Source organism: Oryctolagus cuniculus, chromosome 10 (assembly GCF_051225735.1).
Source record: "Oryctolagus cuniculus isolate XC-2025 breed Fujian yellow rabbit chromosome 10, ASM5122573v1, whole genome shotgun sequence".
NCBI classification, from domain to species: Eukaryota; Metazoa; Chordata; class Mammalia; order Lagomorpha; family Leporidae; genus Oryctolagus; species Oryctolagus cuniculus.
The window spans coordinates 112985913-113005834 of record NC_142876.1 but is presented as its reverse complement, the minus strand read 5'-3'; the positions used below and the strand labels follow the sequence as shown (position 1 = coordinate 113005834).

General features: G+C 56.5%; 1 protein-coding gene across 8 annotated transcripts in view; it reads left to right on the top strand.

Annotated features, from left to right (window-relative positions):
• The window catches only part of CFAP92 (cilia and flagella associated protein 92 (putative)), a 42770-nt gene extending 27222 nt beyond the window's left edge, over positions 1 to 15548 (top strand). For 4 of the 8 annotated variants that reach the window (XM_008260341.5, XM_008260340.5, XM_051851771.3 and 1 more), the window contains 6 exons: positions 1078 to 1275; positions 1878 to 2169; positions 12585 to 12749; positions 13334 to 13540; positions 13626 to 13782; positions 15307 to 15548. In XM_008260341.5, coding sequence (XP_008258563.4) covers positions 1078 to 1275; positions 1878 to 2169; positions 12585 to 12749; positions 13334 to 13540; positions 13626 to 13782; positions 15307 to 15317 — 1030 coding nt within the window. In that variant the 3' untranslated portion in view covers positions 15318 to 15548. Of the gene's footprint in view, positions 1 to 982; positions 1276 to 1877; positions 2170 to 5332; positions 5557 to 12584; positions 12750 to 13278; positions 13541 to 13625; positions 13783 to 15306 lie in introns of those variants that run through there. The other 4 variants (XR_016215050.1, XR_016215049.1, XM_008260343.5 and 1 more) reach the window with 4 other exon arrangements.
• Positions 15549 to 19922: the final 4374 nt, after the last annotated feature.

Below are 19922 nucleotides of genomic sequence, written 5' to 3'. Positions count from 1 at the left end.
CACACTAAAACTACTGAACTATACACTTTGAGTAGGTGACTTTTCTGCAGTGAGATGCTTGAGAGCTGGCTGGAACTACAAAGTCAGATAATAGTAAGTGCTGACAAGACGGTGGCGAAATTCAAACTGTCACTCACTGCTGGGAGGAGCGTAGGTGCAGCCACTTTGCCTGGAACAGAGTCTGGCAGTTGACTGAACACGGACTCACCTTATGACCTAGAAATCTCACTCCTAGATTTACACCCAAGAGAAGGGAAAGCATAGGTCCACACTGAACGTGAATGTGAATGTTCGGAACAGTCGTATTTATAGTAGCTGCGGTGGCTGCTGAGTGGATAAACAAACTGTGATATGTAGATGCAAGGGGATATCATTGGGAAGTAAAAGGAATGAAAAATGGAAACATCGTACCCCATGTATGAACCTTGAGATAATTATGCTAAGTAGAGGCCGGCACGGTGGCATCAGGGCTAAGCCTCTGCCCACAGTGCCAGCATCCCACTTGGCACCCCGGCTGTTCCTCTTCCAGTCCAGCTCCCTGCTATGGCCTGGGAAGGTAGAAGATGGCCCAGGTGCTTGGGCCCCTGCAGCTGAGTCTCCCACATGGAAGAAGCTCCTGGCTTCTGGTTTCAGATTGGTCCAACTCTGGGCCGTAGCAGCCATTTAGGGAGCGAACCAGCAGATGGAAGACCTTTCTCTCTCTGCCTCTCTCTCTGTAACTCTACCTCTCAAATAAATAAATAAAATCTTTTTAAGTATGCTAAGTAGAGACAGCCCAACGAGGTATGGGAAGGGTGTGTGCAGCAGCCCTGCAGGGATGGTGGCCACAGTGCACAGGGTGGGTGCCAGGGCTGGGGGTGGGGGTGGGGCGGCGAGTAGCGTTTCCATCACCCCCAAACCCGCTTCCGGACCTCAGGCTCTGAAAGGTGTTCTCTACCTGACAGCATTTACCGCACGATCTGCCTCTGGTTTGTTTTCTCAGCAGCTGCGATGACAGCACAGCACAGAGGCTCTGGCAGACAGCGGAGGCCCCCAGAGCCCCGAAGCTGCAGCGCGAGGTGCGATCTTATCTTGCAGGATCCCCGAGGAGTCGGAGAAGGGCAAGTACAAGGTGCTGTACAACTCGGAGCTGCGCTTCCGTCACCGCCTCTACGGGGACCTGGACACCCTGCTGTGCCAGGTGCACCTCTTCAAGCCCGTGTCGCTGCTCATGCGGCAGGCGGCGCTCTACGTGCGCCACCAGGTGCCCAGGAGCGTTTTCCGGGCGCTGGCCAGGTGGGCCCTGCGGGCACATGGGCTAGGGAAGGGCGGTGCTCCCTGTGCAGGCAGTAGATGCCCAGCCAAAGCGCTTGCTGCGTCCCAGGGGGCCAGGGCGAGGATGGCTTCGTTCCTATCTGAGAGGGGAAGAAGCCGAGCTGGGAAAGGCCAGGGGGCAGGCTGGGTCCCTCAGCCAGTGACAGGCGGAGTCTGTGAGCAGCAGGCAGACCCAGAGCTAGTAACCTGGACAGCGTCAGTGGCCCCAAACGCCATGCATGCCAGGCCCCGGGGAGGGCACCAAGGGGCAGTCCTCGGGCGATGAGGCTGTGTGCACAGGAGGCTCCGAGGTCCGCACTGCTCACGGCGTGGTGGAGGTGGGGCAGGTGAGAAGTGAGGAGCAGGTGGGAGAGGCCTTGGCTTGTGGGGCCCAGAGGGAAGCCAGGGAAAGGGGTGTCTGCTGGGAGTCCAGGCTCGTCAGCTGCAGTCCGAGGTCCTCATTGCGCTTTGTGAGCTGGCACCAGCTGCGTGGCACCTCGGCGATTTCGCTCCTGCTGTCACACAGGGGCCGTGTACCTTGTTGCAGGCAGGTGAGGTGAGTGGGTGGTGCTTCTCCGTTCCAGGATCCACGACATCTGCTACAGCAGCACCAGGCTCAGGGAGGTGATTGTGGGAGACCTGCTGCCGTCCTCCGCCATGATCAAAGACCTGAGCCAAGAGTTTGGGATCCCCATCTCGCGGGAAGAACTTTCGGAGGAAACACTGTCGGCCATACCCCTTGAGCCCAGCCCCAATCTCGAGGACTTCCGAAGTCGGACCTCCACCCTCCCCGAAGAGATCCACGCCCACCAGGAGAAGTACCTGCGGTGGCGGAACACGGTACTCAAGAACAGAGGCCAGCACAGCCTGATCCAGGTGGGCCTTCTCCCCGCTGATGGCGTCAGGGTCCCCCGGACCCCCTGGGACCCCGGGCCTGGGGCACCAGGCCGGGTGGGCAGGAAGTGCGGGGTGCGGAGCCGTGCCGGAAGCATCTCGTCCTGGCCCTGGCTTACGAGGCCATTCCTGAGAGCTCGGGAGGATGTTGTCGGGGTGTGACCGCACGGCTGCTCCCAGGGTTGGTGTCGGGGACTGTCGGGCCCCGTGCAGAACATCCTGGCGGGGGCCAGCAACACAGCAAAGAATCCGGTCTTTGAGACCAGGGGAGGAGAGAGGGTGAGAACGGGGAGGTGAGGGGAGCTGGGTGCTGCACGGTCATGGCGGCGGCGCTGTTGGCCCGGCCGCACTCCCTGCCCCCAGTCTTCATTGGAAACAGCAGCCCCCTGCCAGCCAGGGCTGGGGCCGGGTCCCTTCTCTGTGGGACACAGAGAGCGGTTTTTCATCTTTAAAAAGGACCAGTTCTTGGGTTTCCTCGTCTTGTTTTTTCTGTCTTCCTGATTCATGTGCTTCAACTTTAATTTTTATACTTAAAAACTTACTTTAGTCCTTTCTGCGACTTCCTTTTTATTCTTTCCTGTTAGTAATGCTCGTACTCAAGGTTGTGACCTTTGCTGTGTGCATCCCCGGCCACATTCAGCAAAGGGCACTAGGTACTGTCTTCTGGTTGTCACTTGCCTTAAATTTCTTAGAAATTATAGAGCAAGACCCAAGTATGTGCCTGTTAGAAAGTCTAGCAATAGTCGGAATATTCCTCCCCCCACCTCCTCGCTCCATTACATATGCACAAGCAGACGTTATAGTCATTCATGGGTTAATCCCATCTTATTTGTTTGTTAGCACTTTTTATGCTCTAATATTACTTGTACATACGTATGGAGCACAGTGTGGTAATTTGAGAACATGTGCCCATCGACATTATGTAACGATCAAATTAGGATAGTGTTCCATCTTCCTAAAGCACTCTCGGAATCCATAAATAGCTGTGGGTGCAGTGGGCTACTGCAGGCAATGTGTGCTGTGTCCTGACTCAAGCAGGTGGCTCCACCTCCTTGTCACCGTGCTGTTGGGGCCTTTGAGCTCCCATCTTCTGCTGCAGAACGCGCGGTACCGTGAACTGCAGGCACAGGGCTGGCACTGACTCCTGTCCAGCTGTGTTTCAGCGCCCACTGCCCAGGCGCCCCTGGCCTCTCTCTCCTGCAGCTTTCCCAGCCTCCAGCACTCACAGAGGGGCCTTCTTCCCACCTCAGCGTCCACATGAGAGAGAACGTGTGAAATCTGTCTCTGTGTCCACCTTACTTCCCTTAACATGCCAGCCCCCAGTTCCGTCCTCATTGCTGCAAACGATATCATTGTTTCTGATGACTGGCAGTCCGCTGTGTATGTGCCACGTTTTCTTCTTGCATTCACCTGCTGGTGGGCATCACGGCTGATCCCATATCTTGTGTATTGTGCTGCATTAGACATGGGAGCGTGTGATTCTCTTTGAGACACTGATTTCATTTCCTTCAGATAGATGCCCAAGGAGGTGGCGTGGCCGGATGATGTGTTAGGTCTGTGGTAGTTTTTTGAGGAACACCACTACCATTCTCCACAATGCGTGTTCTAATTTACACTCCTGCCAACACTGTCTGTTTCCCTTTTTCCCCACATCCTTGCCTGCATTAAAAAGAAAAAAATCAGTTCTTCCAATCCAGAAACAGGGGAGGTCTTAACATTTTTTCAAGTGCCGCCTTTGGGGCTGGCGCCATGGCTCCCTTGGTTAATCCTCTGCCTGGCATCCCATATGGGCACCGGGTTCTAGTCCCAGTTGCTCCTCTTCCAGTCCAGCTCTCTTCTGTGGCCCAGGAGGGCAGTGGAGGATGGCCCAAGCCCTGCACCCACATGGGAGACCAGGAGGAAACACCTGGTTCCTGGCTTCAGATCGGCACAGCACCAGCTGTAGTGGCCATTTGGGGAGTGAACCAACGGAAGGAAGACCTTTCTCTCTGTCTCTCTTTCTCACTGTCTATGACTCTACCTGTCAAATTAAAGAAACATAATAATGCCTTCTTCAGTTTATTCTATTGGTGATTGATTTTCATTGTTGAGGTTTCTCTCCTCCTTTGTTCCCATTATCCTAGGTAATTTGGTTATTTTTTGTAGTTATTATGAATGGGCCTGTTTGAGGAATTTTTATAAATGAGTTCATTACTTGTGTATAAAAATGCTACTGCTTTTGAATGTTGATTTTGTATCATACAACTGTACTGATTTTTTTCTCAAAGTCTTTTGGGGGAAGTCTTGAGGATTTTTTTCCCCCATGCAGAATCACACATCTGCAAGCAGATACTTTGACTTCTTCCCCATTTCTGTGCCTTTTATTTTTCTTGCATACTTGCTGTGGTGCAAAGACTTCTGCTATTATGTTGAGTTAGAGGTGTGTGTGTCCTTTTGTAGTTCCAGAACTGAGACATGCTTTCCGCTTTTCCCTACGAAGTATGATGCTGGCTGTGGGTTTGTCATGTGTAGCCTTTATTTTGTTGGTATATGATCCTACCATATAAGAAATTACTCGGGATTTTGATCATCAATGGATGTGGGATATTTTCTAGAGCGTTTTCAACAGCTGGTGATGTTTATGCTTCACTCTGTTGACGTATTGTGTAACATTTTATTTCCATATGGTGAGCTATCCTCACAGCCTGGGGATAAATCCACCTGATCCTGGCGAATGATCTTTTTAATATGCTGTTAGATTCCATTGGTCCTTTTTTGAGGATTTCACGTTCATGTTCATCAGAGCTACTGGCCGTAGTTTTCTGTTGTGTCCTGGTTTGGTTTGGCAGAGGTAATATTGACCTTGTGGACAGGAGTTGGGAAAGGTTCCCTCCCTTGGCATTTTTTGGAATTGTTTGAGAAGGACTGGTGTTAATTCTTGGAAAGTTTGCTGGAACTCAGCAGTGAAGCATCTGGTCCTGGATTCTTCGTCGGAAGACTTTTTTTTTTTTTTTTAAGATTTGTTTATTGGAAAGTCAGAGTTACAGAGAGGAGAGGCAGAGAGGCAGAGAGAGGGAGGAAGAGAGGGAGGAAGAGAGGGAGAGGGAGAGGGAGAGGGAGAGGAGATAGAGATCTTCCATCTTCCATCTGCTGGTTCACTCCCCAGTTGGCCGCGACAGCTGGAGCTGCACCGATCCGAAGCCAGGAGCTTCTTCCGGGTCTCCTATGCAGGTGCAGGCCCCAAGCACTTGGGCCATCTTCTGCTGCTTTCCCAGGCCACAGCAGAGAGCTGGATCGGAAGTGGAGCAGCCGTGTTGACTCTGCAGGCAGCAGCTTTACCCACCACACCAGAACACCAGCCCGATCCTTTGTGTTTCTGTGACATCCATGGTAACAACTCCTTTTTCATCTCTCATCTTAGTTATTTGAGCTTTCTCTTTTTTTTTCTTGGTTAATCCAGATAAAGATTTCTTGGGCCGGCACCGTGGCTCACTTGGTTAATCCTCTGCCTGCGGCGCCGGCATCCCATGTGAATGCCGGGTTCTAGTCCCGGTTGCCCCTCTTCCAGGCCAGCTCTCTGCTGTCGCCCAAGTGCTTGGGCCCTGCACCCACATGGGAGACCGGGAGGAGGTGCCTGGTTCCTGGCTTTGGATCAGTGTGGCTCCGGCCGTGGCAGCCATTTGGGAGGTGAGCCAACGGAAGGAAGACCTTTCTCTCTGTCTCTCTCATTGTCTAACTGTATCTGTCAAGTAAAAAAAAAAAATTTCCCAATTTTATTTTTTAAAAAACTATTCATTAATTTCTTTATTTAAATTTTTGCTTTGATCCTTGTTTTTCTCTCCTCCCACTAATTTGAGGTTTGGCTTTGTTACTCTTCTAGCTTCTTGAGATGTATCATTTAGGTAGTTAATTGGAAATTTTTTTTAAATGTAGGTGCTTGTTACTGTAAACTTTCTGGGTACTGCTTTTGCTAAACCTCATAAGTTTGGCTATGTTGCATGTCTGTTGTCATTTCAAGAAATTTTACAATTTTGTGATTCCTTCAACTTCCACTGATTATCATGCTGCTCACTCTGTGTTATTTGTATGACTCCTAAAGTTTGTTTTGTTGTTAGCTTTATTCCATTGCGGTCATAAATGATACATGACTCAAGTCATTTGAAAATACAGTAGCTACTGACATTTTTAAAGGTGTATTTTTTTTATTTGAAAGGCAGAATCACACAGAGAGGAGAGAGAGAGAGAGAGAGAGAGAGAGAGAGAGAGAGAGAGAGAGAGATTGATTGAGATAGATCTTCCATCCATGGGTTCACTCGCCAGATGGCTGCCATTGCCAGGGCTGGGCCAGGCTGAAGCCAGCAGCCAGGAGCTTCCTCCAGGTCTCCCACCTGGGTGGCAGGGCCCACACATTTGGACCACCTTCTGCTGCTTTTCTCAGGCCATTAGCACAGAGATGGATTGGAAGTGGAGCAGCCGGGACAGGAACTGAAATCCATATGGGAGCCTGGCATTGCAGGCGGTGGCTCCACTCGCTAGGCCACACACTGTTCCCTAAGAATTTCGTGAGACTAATTTTGTGACCAAATATACAGTTGATTATGGAGAACGTTCTAGGGGATGAGAGTTGTATTTGGTCGTGCTAGATGAATGTGCGATGTTTGTGCATTTGTCTGTGGCAGAGTTTAACTCTGATGTGTCTACGTTGATACTTTTGTCTGGATGACCTGCCCATTTATGAAACAGGGATGTTGAAGTTCCCCACTATTACTGCATGAAAACACTTTTCTCCATTTAGAGTTGATGTATTTTGTATAAAATTGGGTGCTGTGGCATTAGATGCATGTATCTTCTCGCTGAATTGATTGCTTGATCAAAATACTCTCTTTTTGCCTTGAGACTCTGGGTGTCTCATATAAGGATAGCTGCTTATCCTTACCTGTTCTGTTTTTAACTACAATGAAGTATCCGACACAGGTTCTTCATGAAGCGGAGAGGTTTGTTCTGGCTCATGGGTCTGAAGGTTCAAGTCCGAATTGGACAGCACGGTTGGCTTGGCTTCTCTCAGGCCCAGAGTGAGGGAGTGAGTGCAGAGGAGGGTCACATGACGAGACTCGGGCTTCGATGACTGACTCACAAGAACGACCTCTGAGGGCCGCTCCAGAGCCCCGGGGACCTCGCACAGAGCCCTGGGGACCTCGCACAGAGCCCCGGGGACCTCGCACAGAGCCCATGCCCCCAAATCCTAACTGGATTGTTTTTACCCCGTTACCTTGTGACGGGGATACTTGTGACTGCAGTTTAAAATCCTGCAGGAGTTTGGGACGCAAGCCACGTTCAAACTGTGGCAGTCCACAGCCATGGGCACAAACCCGTGTCCCTGCACACGCAGCATGCAGTCATTCGGAAGTCTTAACTCACTGCCGCAGCAACTTCAGAGTTCAACGTCTCTTGTGCAAGCCGAGGCAAACTTCTCCAACTGGGAGCCTGTAGAAAGCCGAGCTCTGTACTTCCAGGAAAAGGGTAGGCACACACACTTTTTTTTTTTTTTTTTTTTTTTTTTGACAGGCAGAGCGGACAGTGAGAGAAACAGAGAGAAAGGTCTTCTTTGCTATTGGTTCACCCTCCAATGGCCGCCGCGGCCGGCGCGCTGCGGCTGGCGCACCGCGCTGATCCGATGGATGGCAGGAGCCAGGTGCTTCTCCTGGTCTCCCATGGGGTGCAGGGCCCAAGTACTCGGGCCATCCTCCACTGCACTCCCTGGCCACAGCAGAGAGCTGGCCTGGAAGAGGGGCAACCGGGACAGAATCCGGCGCCCTGACCAGGACTAGAACCTGGTGTGCCGGCGCCGCAAGGCAGAGGATTAGCCTAGTGAGCCGCGGCGCCGGCCACGCACACTTCTTTTAAAGATTTATTTTATTTATTTGAAAGACAGAGCTACAGAGAGAGGTAGAGACAGTGAGAGGGGTCTTCCATCCGAGGGTTCACTCCCCAGATGGCTGCATTGGCAGAAGCAGTGCCAATGCGAAGACAGGAGCCAGGAGCCTCTTCCGGGTTTCCCACATGGGTGCAGAGGCCCAAGCACTTGGGCTATCCTCTACTGCTTTCCCAGGCCATAGCAGAGAGCTGGATCGGAAGTGGAGCAGCCGGGACTAGAACCAGTGCCCATATGGGATGCTGGTGTTTCAGGCCAGGGCGTCAACCCACTGCGCCACAGTGCCGGCCCCTAGGGCACACGTTTGACTTCCAGAAGTGGGTAACAGAAAAGTAGAAAGTGTTACTCAGGCCCAAGGCAGTCTGAAGCCCAGCAGGCAGCCTTGACGTCCTCAACCGCGCATCCTGGGCACAGGGTGGTCAGGCCTCCGCGCCCAGTCCCGTCACCGTGGATCTGCTTGTCTCCAGCTCACTGGGTGCTTCCTGGGGGGGCGCCCATTCACTGCTCTCACCCACGCTGCCACTGGGCACTGCCCTAGTCTGGGCTCTCTGCAGGGGCACCACCCCAGAACAGGTCTGTCCTGGGCCCCCAGGACGTCAGAGACATCCTTTGAAATCTAAGTGAGGGGAAGTGAGGGCCAGCACTGTGGCGCAGCAGGTTGATGCCCTGGCCTGAAGCGGCGGCATCCCATATGGGCACTGGTTCTAGTCCCAGCTACTCCTCTTCCAATCCAGCTCTCTGCTATGGCCTGGGATGGCAGTAGAAGATGGCCCAAGTCCTTGTGCCCCTGCACCCACATGGGAGACCAGGAAGAATCTCCTGGCTCCTGGCTTTGGATTGGCACATCTCTGGCCATGGCGGCCATTTGGGGAGTGAACTATTGGATAGAAGACCTCACTCTCTCTCTCTCTGCCTCTCCTCTCCTCTGTGTAACTCTGACTTTCAAATAAATAAATAGATTTTTTTTTAAATCTAAGCAGGGAACCTCCATGGCCCTGTTGGGGTCCACCCACGTGGCTGCCCTTGGAGGCAGCACACAGGTGTCTCTGGCTTTCTCCCGTGGTCTTTCAGTGTGTGTGTGTGTGTGTGTGTGTGTGCGTGCGCGCAGCTTTCCCAGAGAAGTAAGCTTCTTGTAGGAGCATGTCACTGGGTCTGGGCCAATTTTGTATTCATTCACGCTGTACCTAACTGGGAACTGTGGTCTGTTAACATTCAAGGCTATTGTTGGAAAGTAAGCACAGAATCTTGTCATTTTAAAATGTCGTCATAGTTTTTGCTCCTGGACTGTGGTGGGGTGAGCGTGACAAGGTTCGCTTCTGCTGTGTCTGCACTCCTGGTGGCTCTACACTTTGACCTGCTTTCCCGGCAGCGTTATCTGGCTCCTTGATCCTATTTCTGGTGTGGGACTCCCCGCAGCGTCCTTCCCATGGCCACTCTGCTGGTGGTGAGTTCAGTTTCTGCTGGTCAGGGAACGTCCTTAGTTCTCCTCGGTGGAGAAGAGTTTTCCGGAGTGCACTCTTCTCGGCTGGTACCTTTGTCCTCTCAGAACTCAGCAGTTGTCATTGCAGCCCCATCCCCGCCCCATGAGCAGGGTGCTGGTGAGAAGCGCCTGGTGGACTGGCGAGGGCGCCCTTCCACATGCCCTGGTGCTTTTCTCACACAGTAGTAAAAATTCTCACTTTTGTTGTCTTTTTCTTTTTTATTTATTTATTTGAAAGAGTTAAAGAGAGATGTACAGCCAGAAAGAGTGAGAGATCTTGCATCTGCTGGTTCACTCCCCAAATGGCTGCAACAGCCAGAGCTGCGCCAATCTGAAGCCAAGAACTAGGAGCTTCCTCCAGGTCTCCCACATGGGTGCAGGGGTCCAAGGACTTGGGCCATCTTCTACTGCTTTCCCAGGCCACAGCAGAGAGCTGGATCGGAAGTGGAGCAGCCGGGACTTGAACCAGCGCCCATATGGAATGCCTGGACTGCAGGCCAGGGCTTTACTCAACTGTGCCACAGCGCCAGCCCATTACACAGAGAAGGAGAGGCAGAGAGAGAGGGAGGTGTCTTCCATCTGCTGGTTCACTCCCCAGATCTCTCATAATGATGACTATCTCTGCTTCTGTGTGTAGTATATCCTTAAGTATCATTTGTAAGGCTGGACAAGTGGTGACATTCTTTCAATTTCTATTGTGGAAGGTCTTTTTTGTTTTTTTTTTTTTTTTTAAATTTATTTATTTATTTGAAAGAGTTAGAGAAGGAAAGGCAGAGAGAGAGAATGAGAATGAGAATGAGAATGTCTTCCTTCCGCTGGTTCACTCCCCAATTGTCTGCAACAGCCAGAGCTGTGTCAATCAGGAGTCAGGAGCTTCTTCCGGATCTTCCCATGTGAGTGCAGGGGCCCAAGGACTTGGGCCATCTTCTTCTGCTTTCCCAGGCCATAGCAGGGAGCTGGTTTGGAAGTGGAGCAGCTGGGACTTGAACTGGTGCCCATAGGGGATGCCAGCACTATAGGCAGCGGTCCCACTTGTTAGTCCACAGCGCTGGACCCTGTTATTGTGTCTTGATAAGGGGCTTTTCTGGTCGTCCCTGTCTGGAGCCCTGTGAGGCATTACATCATTCCCGTGACTGGAAAGTTTTCACATGTTGTTGGATTGAGTAAGTGTCCATGCCTCCCCCTCATCCCCTTCTGAGAGTCCCAAAATTCAAATATTTATTCATTTACTAGAGTACCGAAGGTGCGAGAGGCCATATTAAATTTTTCTTTTTGTGACTTGGATATTTCCTATCTTCAAATTCAGATTCCCTTTTTTCTGCTTAATCTAGTCTCTAGTTAAGGCTTCCAACTATTTTTACTTATTATTTAGTCTTATTAAGTTTTTCTGAGATTTCTGTTTGGTTATTTTCCAAACTCTGTTTTCTCCTTCATATTATTCACTGGTTTCCTAATTTCATTAAATGCATGTGTATTTTTTAAATTTTTTAATTTGTTGGAAAGGCAAAGTTAGAGATGAGGAGGGGCGGAGAGAGAGATCGATCAATCTTCCATCCTCTGGTTCACTCCCTGAATGGCTGCAATAGCCATGGCTGTGCCAGGCCCGTTCTCTACTGCTTTCCCAGGCACAGTAGCAGGGAGCTGGATCGGAAGTGGAGCAGCCTGGTCTTGAACCTGTGCCCCCACAGGGCCAGCGTTGCAGGAGGCAGCTTAACCTGCACCACAACGCGGGCCCCGTGTGTACTCTTGTGACGACTGAGCTTCCTTACAGTCTGTTCTTGGGAAGTCTTTATCAGACGCTTCACTGGCATCCTTTTTGGGGATTCTCTTGCTGAAGAGTTGTTTCCCTTTGGTGGATCAGGTTCATTTGCTTTTTCATACGTGGTCTGTTCTGATTTCTCCTGATCAGTTTTCAGCTTCCACTGCAGACACGTTCTCAGGGTTGGGCAGGCTCCCTGTACCAGCTCCTTCTGTAATTAGTGCTACTGGTGGCGGGGACCTGGGGTGCTCATTCCATTACCCATGGCGTCAGGAGTAGCAGCAGTCTCAAGTGATGGGGTCCCTTGGATTCCATGGGGCATGCAGCTGAGATGGGAGCACTGGTCCATGCTCCGAGCGGCAGCCTGGGGGCCAGTGGTAGAGTCGCAGGAGTGCCACAGCACCCGTGGGAGTGGCGCTGGAGCACCGGAGCACCGGCCTGCAGTGCCAGCACTGGAGCCACCAGCTGGGGACAAGGTCCTGGGAGCACCAGCCCGCAGCCTTGGTGGCTGCCAGTAGGGGCGCTGCTGAGAGTCGCAGGATAGGTCGCATAGCACCAGGATCATCGGAGCAGCTGTCCTTACTAAAGCCCATGCCACCCCTCTGAGAGTAGTGAGGAAGTGGCCAAGGGCCCACGATCATTGGCCTACCATACTGGCAGGAGGCGTGGGTCTTAGCAGGGGCGAGTGCTGACCCCCAGTGGCAGGGGGAGGGAATGGGCCTGCAGTGCAGGGAGCAGGATTATCCTGCTCTCATGAACCCGCAGTGCAGAGCATGGGGGAAGTGCTGGGGGGTGGGGGTCACCCTCACTCTGCTGGCCCCAGTCTTTGTTGCTGGGGGGTGGGCCAGCTGTGGGCTCTGGGATGTGAATAGGGATGGGCTTCGGGCTTGTAGGGTGGGATGCATTTCTACAGTGGCTCCTCTCTCAAGCTGGGGCTGAGTGGGAGACAAGGGCAGACCTATCGTGGAAGCCTGCACCACGTCTGACCTTTGGAGCTGTGAGTTCTCCCTGTAGCAGCTGGATGGAAGAACGGGGGCCAGGTGATGTGTGTTCCTGTGGCAGTGACCTTGGGCAAGCCCCATGTTGCCGTCCCTTTAGAGAGTGAGAGGGTGCAGTAGATGGCCCTCACAGCACTAGGGTTCAAGATCCACTGACACTTGTCCCCCAGATCATCTCGCTGCCCGGGAGCTGGCCGGTGGTGGGGAGGAGGGCCTGGTATGGGTACTGACTTGTGTCTCTTTCTTCAGAAAAACATCCTGGGAGCCCACCAGGCCAGCAAGAGGCCTCCGAAGCCCGTGATGAGGGTGATTAGAATTTCTACTCCTGCCCACCAGGCTGTCCACAACTACAGTATTCAGACCCTGAACTCCACAGAGCTTGCCAGAAAGGAGCTGTATCAAGAAATGGCCAAGGTGAGGGCAGGCCCAGAAAGGATGCTGGCAGGGGCTGGGCCAGTGAGCTGTGTGTTCTCCGGACAGGGGTGCAGATGAAGGGCAGGAGACCAGGAGGAAGCAGTGTGCTGGCCGTAGCAGCCACTTAGGGGGTGAACCAACGGAAAAAGGAAGACCGTTCTCTCTCTCTCTCTCTAACTCTGCCTGTCAAAAAAAAAAAAATTTATTTGAAAGTCAGAGTTACGCAGATAGAAGGAGAGGTCTTCCAAACGCTGGTTCACTCCGCAATTGGCCACAATGCCAGAGCTGGCCTGATCCAAAGCCAGGAGCTGCTTCCAGGTCTCCCACGCAGGTGCAGGGGCCCAAGGACGTGGGGCCATCTTCCACTACTTTCCCAGGCCAGGGCAGAGAGCTGGATCAGAAGCGGAGCAGCCGGGTCTTGAACCGGCACCCAAATGGGATGTTGGCACTGCAGGCGGCGGCTCTACCCGCTATGCCACAGCGCCAGCCCCTGCCCTGATTCTTACTTGTAAACCTGTTGGCCACGCAGCCCTAGCCGGGTTGCCACTGGCCCTCCTGCAGATCCGTCGGCCCCTTGTTTCCAGGAGCCAAGGAAGAGGTTCACGTACTCACAGAATTACCTCTCGGCCACGGTGGAGCCCCAGGACTCGGAGGAGGAGGAGAGGAGAGCCCGGAGGCGGTCCCGCCAGGCCTGGCTCACGGCCAGCGGCTTCCAGGTGACGGGCCTCCAGAGCAGCACGGCAGGCCCCGCCGAGACCCTCAGGCTGCCGCCCATCAGAGAGCTGGACGAGGTGTCCGGGAGAAGCAGGGGCTCGGTGCAGGCCGGGGGGTGGCCGGGGGCCCTCCCTGCCCCTGACGCGCCTGCTGCCTGACCAGGAATGGAAGGAGAACGCCCTGTTCGCCAACGTGCTGCAGCCAGTGCTGGACCGGGAGCGCTGGAGCTGGGACCGGCGCCACCTGGACTTCGAGCTGTACAAGAAGCCACCTCCTTTCTTCAAGCTGCCCCCGGCCGTGGCACTGGAGCCTGTGACAGGTACGCCCGACACCTCGGAGCTCGGTGTGCAGCACCGTCCATGTGGGAACTCAAGGGGGGTGGGCATGGCAGGTGGACGCCAGGCGGAGCTCAGGGGCGCTGGGTTCCATGATTGGGCAGATGCCCTTACTGCCTAGTGAGGGGGGAGGGGACACTGAGCTTCAACACTGTTGCCCCTGGCTGGTGCCTGGGGCTCTGGGCCTCAGGGGACCTTCCTGCTGCTTCTCCCAGGGTGGGGAGAGACCTGCAGAGGGGGTCTTGCCGCACCAGTCCCCCAGCATCCTCTTCCCTTCCGGCCCTGTGCGTGAAGTCGGACCTGGTGCTCACGCACAGGTTGATCAGAGCCCGCAGTTGTAGGTAACACGGCAGAACTTCCGCCGCGAGAGGGAGAGAGGAGTTCATCTCATCTCAGCCCCGAGCCTGGGTGCAGAAATCGTTCCTAGCAAGTGACACCAGACGCAAGAGCTGGGGTCCGCTCCTCCCCGACTCCTGAGGCCAGCTGGTGACAGCTCCACGGCCTGGAGAAAAGTGGTCAGAACGCTCCTGCCCAAGCCTGACCCGCCGTCCACTTCCCAGGGCTGCCTGCCGGTCAGGGCCCCCTTCTGGGTCCTGAAGGCCTCCTGTGCTTCCTGAAGCCCCCACAGCCAGGAGGTAGGGGGAGGCCAGAGCCTGGGCCCTGGAGGAGAGAGCATTGCCTCCTCCCCACAGCACTGGTCGGTCCTGTGCAGCCCCCAGGGCCAGGACCTGGCTGGCCTCTCTGCTGGCACTTAGCAACTGAGTGGGCTCTGCAGAGAACACTGACCCAGAGCCTCCAGGCCAGCAGGACCATGGGGGGCAGAAGGAGACCCAGGGCTCCACAGTCGAAGATGGGGCCGGCAGGAAGCACCGTGCAAGTGAAGAGGAGCAGGTACAAGGCCGGCCCAGGCCTGAGACAGGGCAGAGAGCTGCAGGTGCAGAGGAGCCGGGTAAATGCTCTCTCCTGAGTCCAGTGCAGTGTGAACCCTCCCAGGTAGCCACAAGGATGCGGCTAGGCCTGCTCAGTGGACGCCTGCAGGTGCATGGACGCCCACACCTGACCCAAGTCCAGGCTCTCACTCAAGGCAGAAGCTTGTGAGTGGCCCGTGGCCCAGAGCCGAGCCCTTCGTCCGCTCCCCGCGGCCACCCCACTTACGCTTGTCTAGCTGAGACAGGCTCAGGAGGTCCTGGAGATGAGCTTCCACACAGAACGTGGTGGCCAGGACCTGCCGGAGTGAGGTCAGCAAGTGTGAGCACCGAGCGCCCTGGGGTGCGGCCTGCGCTGCAGCCTCTCGCCCACACGGGGCTCCTGGGCTTCTACTGCCAGCCCTAATCCAGACTCGCGCTGGCCCCAAGGGCGGCCTCTCTGAGCCCATTTACCGCTCTGGGACAGCACATAGGAAGAGCCTAGGGCACAGTGGATCCTGAGCTGCTCCCCCCACCTGCACCTCCCATGATGGGGAGGTACGTGCAGGCAGATGGGGTCACTCACCCCCTCTCTTCTCTTAGGCAGGAGATGAAATGGAGCAGCAGGGGCCCTCCCGCGGCCTCGCCACAGAGCACCTGCCCGGCCTCCCAGCCTCCCCTGCAGACAGCAGCCTGGGACTCGCCCTCTCAGTGACCAGCGCTGGGCTTCGTGGCCCTGCCTCCCGCCGGCCCTGCCTCCCGGGACTGCCCAGTAGGGCCACACCACCCAGAGACTCCCTCTTTCCCACCCTCAGCTTCATTAAAGTGCCATTCGACAGAAGGCAGCAGGAGACTGTGTGTGAGGCTGCATAGGACGTGCCTCGGAGCCCACTCCGGGTCGAGGGGCTGGGCCCATGCGACAGCAGCAGCTGCTCCTGCCGGGGTTGGTGGGGGCTGGTGCCACGGGCAGAGCAGAGCCCCCCCCTCCCCCCGCCGCCTTCACCCAGATCTGAGTCCCACTTCGCTGCAGGACCTGCTGTCTGCCCCGCCCTGGGTCTTGCTTTGACCTCGGACTGAATCCCAGAGGCCAAGACGGAGGGTGCCCCACACCATTTTCAGTCACCAGAACTCCATGAAAGGAGGCATGGGGCTGCCCCTCTCCTGCTCTAGGGAAACTGACCCCACAGGGGTTCACACTGACCAACCGGTGATGCTCGCTCTGCCAGGCAGACACAGCCAGGCCAGCTCGCCGAGGGCTGACGGCCGAGGGGGCCCACACAGCCAGCCGAGGTGCAGCAGCAGCCTGCTGGCGGGCCAACAAAACAACCGTTTGTCGGCGCGTGCTGCCCCAGCCCACAAGCCAGGCGACGGCACTCTGCTCTCCCCTCCGCCCCACGGTGCCTGCTCATGGGTCACCTGGACAGGACCCAGCGCGGGATCAGCCTAGGTCCTTCCCCCAGTGTGAAAGGGCTGAAGGCCCAGAGGAGGCAGGATGGGGTGCAGGCAGCCCTGGTGTCTTCCCCAGCTTCCCTGGAAGAGCAGGTGACTTCCCCTAACCCTTCCCCCACCTCCCAGTGCTCCATATCTGCAGTTGTCTCAGCAGGGCCAGACGTTCCCCACCCCTGCTTCGAGGTCGGCCCCTCCTCTCACCCTGGGTGGAGGCCAAGCTAGGACCCCTGGCTCTCTGGGCCCCTACTCACCAGCCCAGGCTGCCCCCGCCCTGCAGCCAGCCTGCAGTGAGCACAGCGAGACTGTGCCTGTTCCTGCCTACACCCCTCCCAGCCCAGGGCAGCCGCTTCCTGTTGCTGCCCCAGGTGGGCTTCTGCTGGGCAGGTGGACCACGTGGTCCTGAGGGAATGACACCTACTTGATCCTGGCGGTCAGGATGCACCCGGCATGCTGCAGTCCAGTCAGGGCAATGTACATCCGGAGAATCTCGTTGGTTTCCTGTAGGCAGCAACGCGAACATCAGAGACCACCCCGTGGGGGCAGGGCAGGGCAATGCAAGGACTGGAAGGAACCAAGCAGCGCAGTGTCCAGGGCTCAGAAACATGGGGACAAAGGGGCAAGCTGACCAGATGGCCCAGGCTTCCTACTGGGACCCACCACTGCTCATGACCGTGATAACACCTCCCTCCAGGGCTACACCTCCTTTTAAAAATGGAACCACGAGGCCACCGCTGCGGCATAGCAGGTAAAGTTGCCACCTTCAGTGCCGGCATCCCCTATGGGCGCCAGTTGAAGTCCTGGCTGCTCCACTTCTGATCCAGCTCTCTGCTATGGCCTGGGAAAGCGGTAGAATATGGCCCAAGTGCTTGGGCCCCAGCACCTGCGTGGGACACCTGGAAGCAGTTCCAGTCTCCTGGCTTCGGATCAGCCCAGCTCTGGCTGTTGCGACCAATTGGGGAGTGAACCAGCAGATGGAAGACCTCTCTCTCTGCCTCTCCTTCTCTGTTTCAAATAAATAAATCTTTAAATAAAAAATGGAACCCGGAGTTCCTGGGTAGACAGGGACACTGATACTGGCACAGCATTGCTGGGGAGCCCCCTATCCACCCCCAGCTCCGGGTAGAGGCCTGAGTCCCCAGGGCAGCCACTCCCCATCATTGCCCACTGGGCACGATCGCACTGTGGGACAGACAGGTGCCGAGGCCAGGCTCAGGCCACACCCCCAGCACCAGGGACTGAGAACTCTGCCCTGCAGCCAGGCTGGCCCCACGGGCAGTGAGGCTCCCACAGGAGAGGAAGCAGGGGCGTGGAGGCCTCCAGGCAGAGCCCAGCGCTCTGAGCACGGGGTCTGCAGACATAGCCTCTGCCTCACAGGGAGGCTCTGTGCCTTCTGACCATGGCCTGGCGGGCCTCCTGACCCCCTGCTGACCACCCCTTCTGCACAGGCTGGCTGGAGAAGAGATTGCTGTGACCCACGGGGCCTGTTTGGGGACACAGCAGCCGCCGAGGCCTCCCGGCGTGGGACAGCCCAGGAGCGCCTGCGGCGGGTGAGGATGCCCCTCACAGCCAGGCCAGAGCTCCCGCTCTCACCCTGTCCTGGTCTAAGGGCCTGTGGCCGGCACAGCCCCAGCCAGGTCCAGTCCCACCCTTCTTCTCACCAACTCTGAGTCCCCCCTCCCTCCCAGCACGAAGGCCTGCAGGTCTCCTCCCTGCAGCCCACCCCCCACATAGGTCCTGGGTAAGTTCCCAGGCCACAAGACAACCAAGTTAATTCCCCTTCCCCTGTCTGCTGCCGTCCCAGCCCTGGGGCCGGGCCGGGAGAGCTGAGCAGTGAGCTGCGCCACCTGCTGGGGGTCCTCTGCCCATGCTGAGCAGGGCTGTGAGAGGGTCCAGGGTGAGCACACACAGCCTGGCCTGGGCGCCGGGGCCCTGCTGGGTCTCAGCAGCATCCCCAGGACAGAGAGGGTCAGGAGGGGAGGGAGGGCATCGGCAGGGCTCCACAGCGGGCCACAGCCGGGCACTCACCTCAAAGATGAGCAGGATGCGGGAGTCCCGCAGCATGCGCTCGTACGGGTAGTCCCTCATGTAGCCCGAGCCCCCGAGGATCTGCAGGGCCTCGCTGATGCACTGCCAGGTGGCCTCCGAGCTGAACACCTGCAGGGACCCAGGGCGAGGTCAGCACAGGGGCACCGGGGCCCAATCCCTTCCCAGCAGAGCGACCAAGGCACCAGGAGCAGCGCGGTGGCTGAGACGGACTGGGCTTTGGGATGACACTGACCCAGGGAGGAACCGCCTGCGTGACCCGGAAGTCCTCTGCTCTCCTGGATCCCACCACCGGCCTGCGGTGCCCATCCCTGCCCTGGCCTTCCACACCTCTGGGCCCGCCTCCATGCCTGCGTCAGCTCCTGTTTTTCAGTTCCCACTGAAGGAAGGTTCCACCTCGTGCAGCAAGCCCGGCCGCGCCTGCCCCACCACGCGGGACTCGTCCTCTGCACTCGCACGGCAGCCGGGCCCTGTTTCTGTCCGTCCACACCGTGAGCAACTGGGGGAGGAGACACTGCCGGATTCAGCTCCAGGCTTGGCACCCAGAAGAAGCACAGCCTCTGTGGGTGGGCGCTGGTGATGGCTGAGGCACAACCAACACACAGACTCACCCACAGGGGACTCACTGAGCGCCAGGAACCGTGTGACCTCCAGGGAGAAGGCCCCACCCCGCCCGGGCGAGCCCTGCCCTGGGCTGCCACACCCCACCCCGTCTCTCAAGCCCAAGTCGGAGCCCAGTGCAGGAATGATTCAGGGCAACCAAGTGGGGCAGCCATCTTACTTATTCCACCTGACACTGAGCCCTGCCTACGAACACCTACAGAAAGCCCCAGGATCTCCCACTGCAAATACCCCACACGAGGAAGCCCAGGACCAGGAAGTAGGGGGAACAGATGGTCCCTCCCAGCGAGCCCGCTGCCCCACGCCCCGCTGTGACGTCCCAGCAATGGCTGGCTACGTCTCCTCTTGCTGCTGAGCACTGACCTCTGGAAAAGCTGCCCCGCGCCGCCCTGGGGAGCACCGTGCTGCCTGCAAACCGACGCACGGCCGGGCCTGTGCTTTGCTGCTTCTCCCCTGCGCGACCCCAGGGCCTGCCTACCCCCGGGGTGCGGTTCCCGGGGTGCGCTGTAAACATGAGCCCGCTGGGAGCTGGCCGGTGGGAGGGAGGCGGGAGGGAGGCGGGAGGCAGCCCCGTGGTTGGAGGCCAAGGCGACGGAGCCTTTCTGAGTCCCTCCCGCGCCGGCTCCCGGGCTCTCACGCCGGGATTACCTTCACCATGGCGGCCTCAATGGAGCAGTCGGGGAAGCCGGGCTGGTCCAGCATCCCCGCGGTGAGGTAGGACATACTTTCCATCACGTAGGCCTTCTGAGCCATCAGTGCAAACTTCTCCTGGAGGATTAAACACACACACACACCCATCAAGTCATCTGCTTAGCTGAGATCCAACCTGCCTATCAGCCGAGCAGGCCTTTACGTCAGAGGGCTCACCGCTCAGGAGAGCCGTGCCCGGGGCCAGCATCATGGTTACGCTGCCCATGGTGATGCTGGCATTGTGTCGGATCACTGATTCGTCCTGGCTGCTTCACTTTTCACCTAGGCCCCTGCCACGTTCCTGGGAAGGCAGCGGAAGACAGCCCAGGTACTTGGGTCCCTGCCACCGGTGTGGGAGACTCGAATGGAGTTTCAGGCTCCCGGCTTCAGCCTGGCCCAGCGCTGGCCACTGTAGG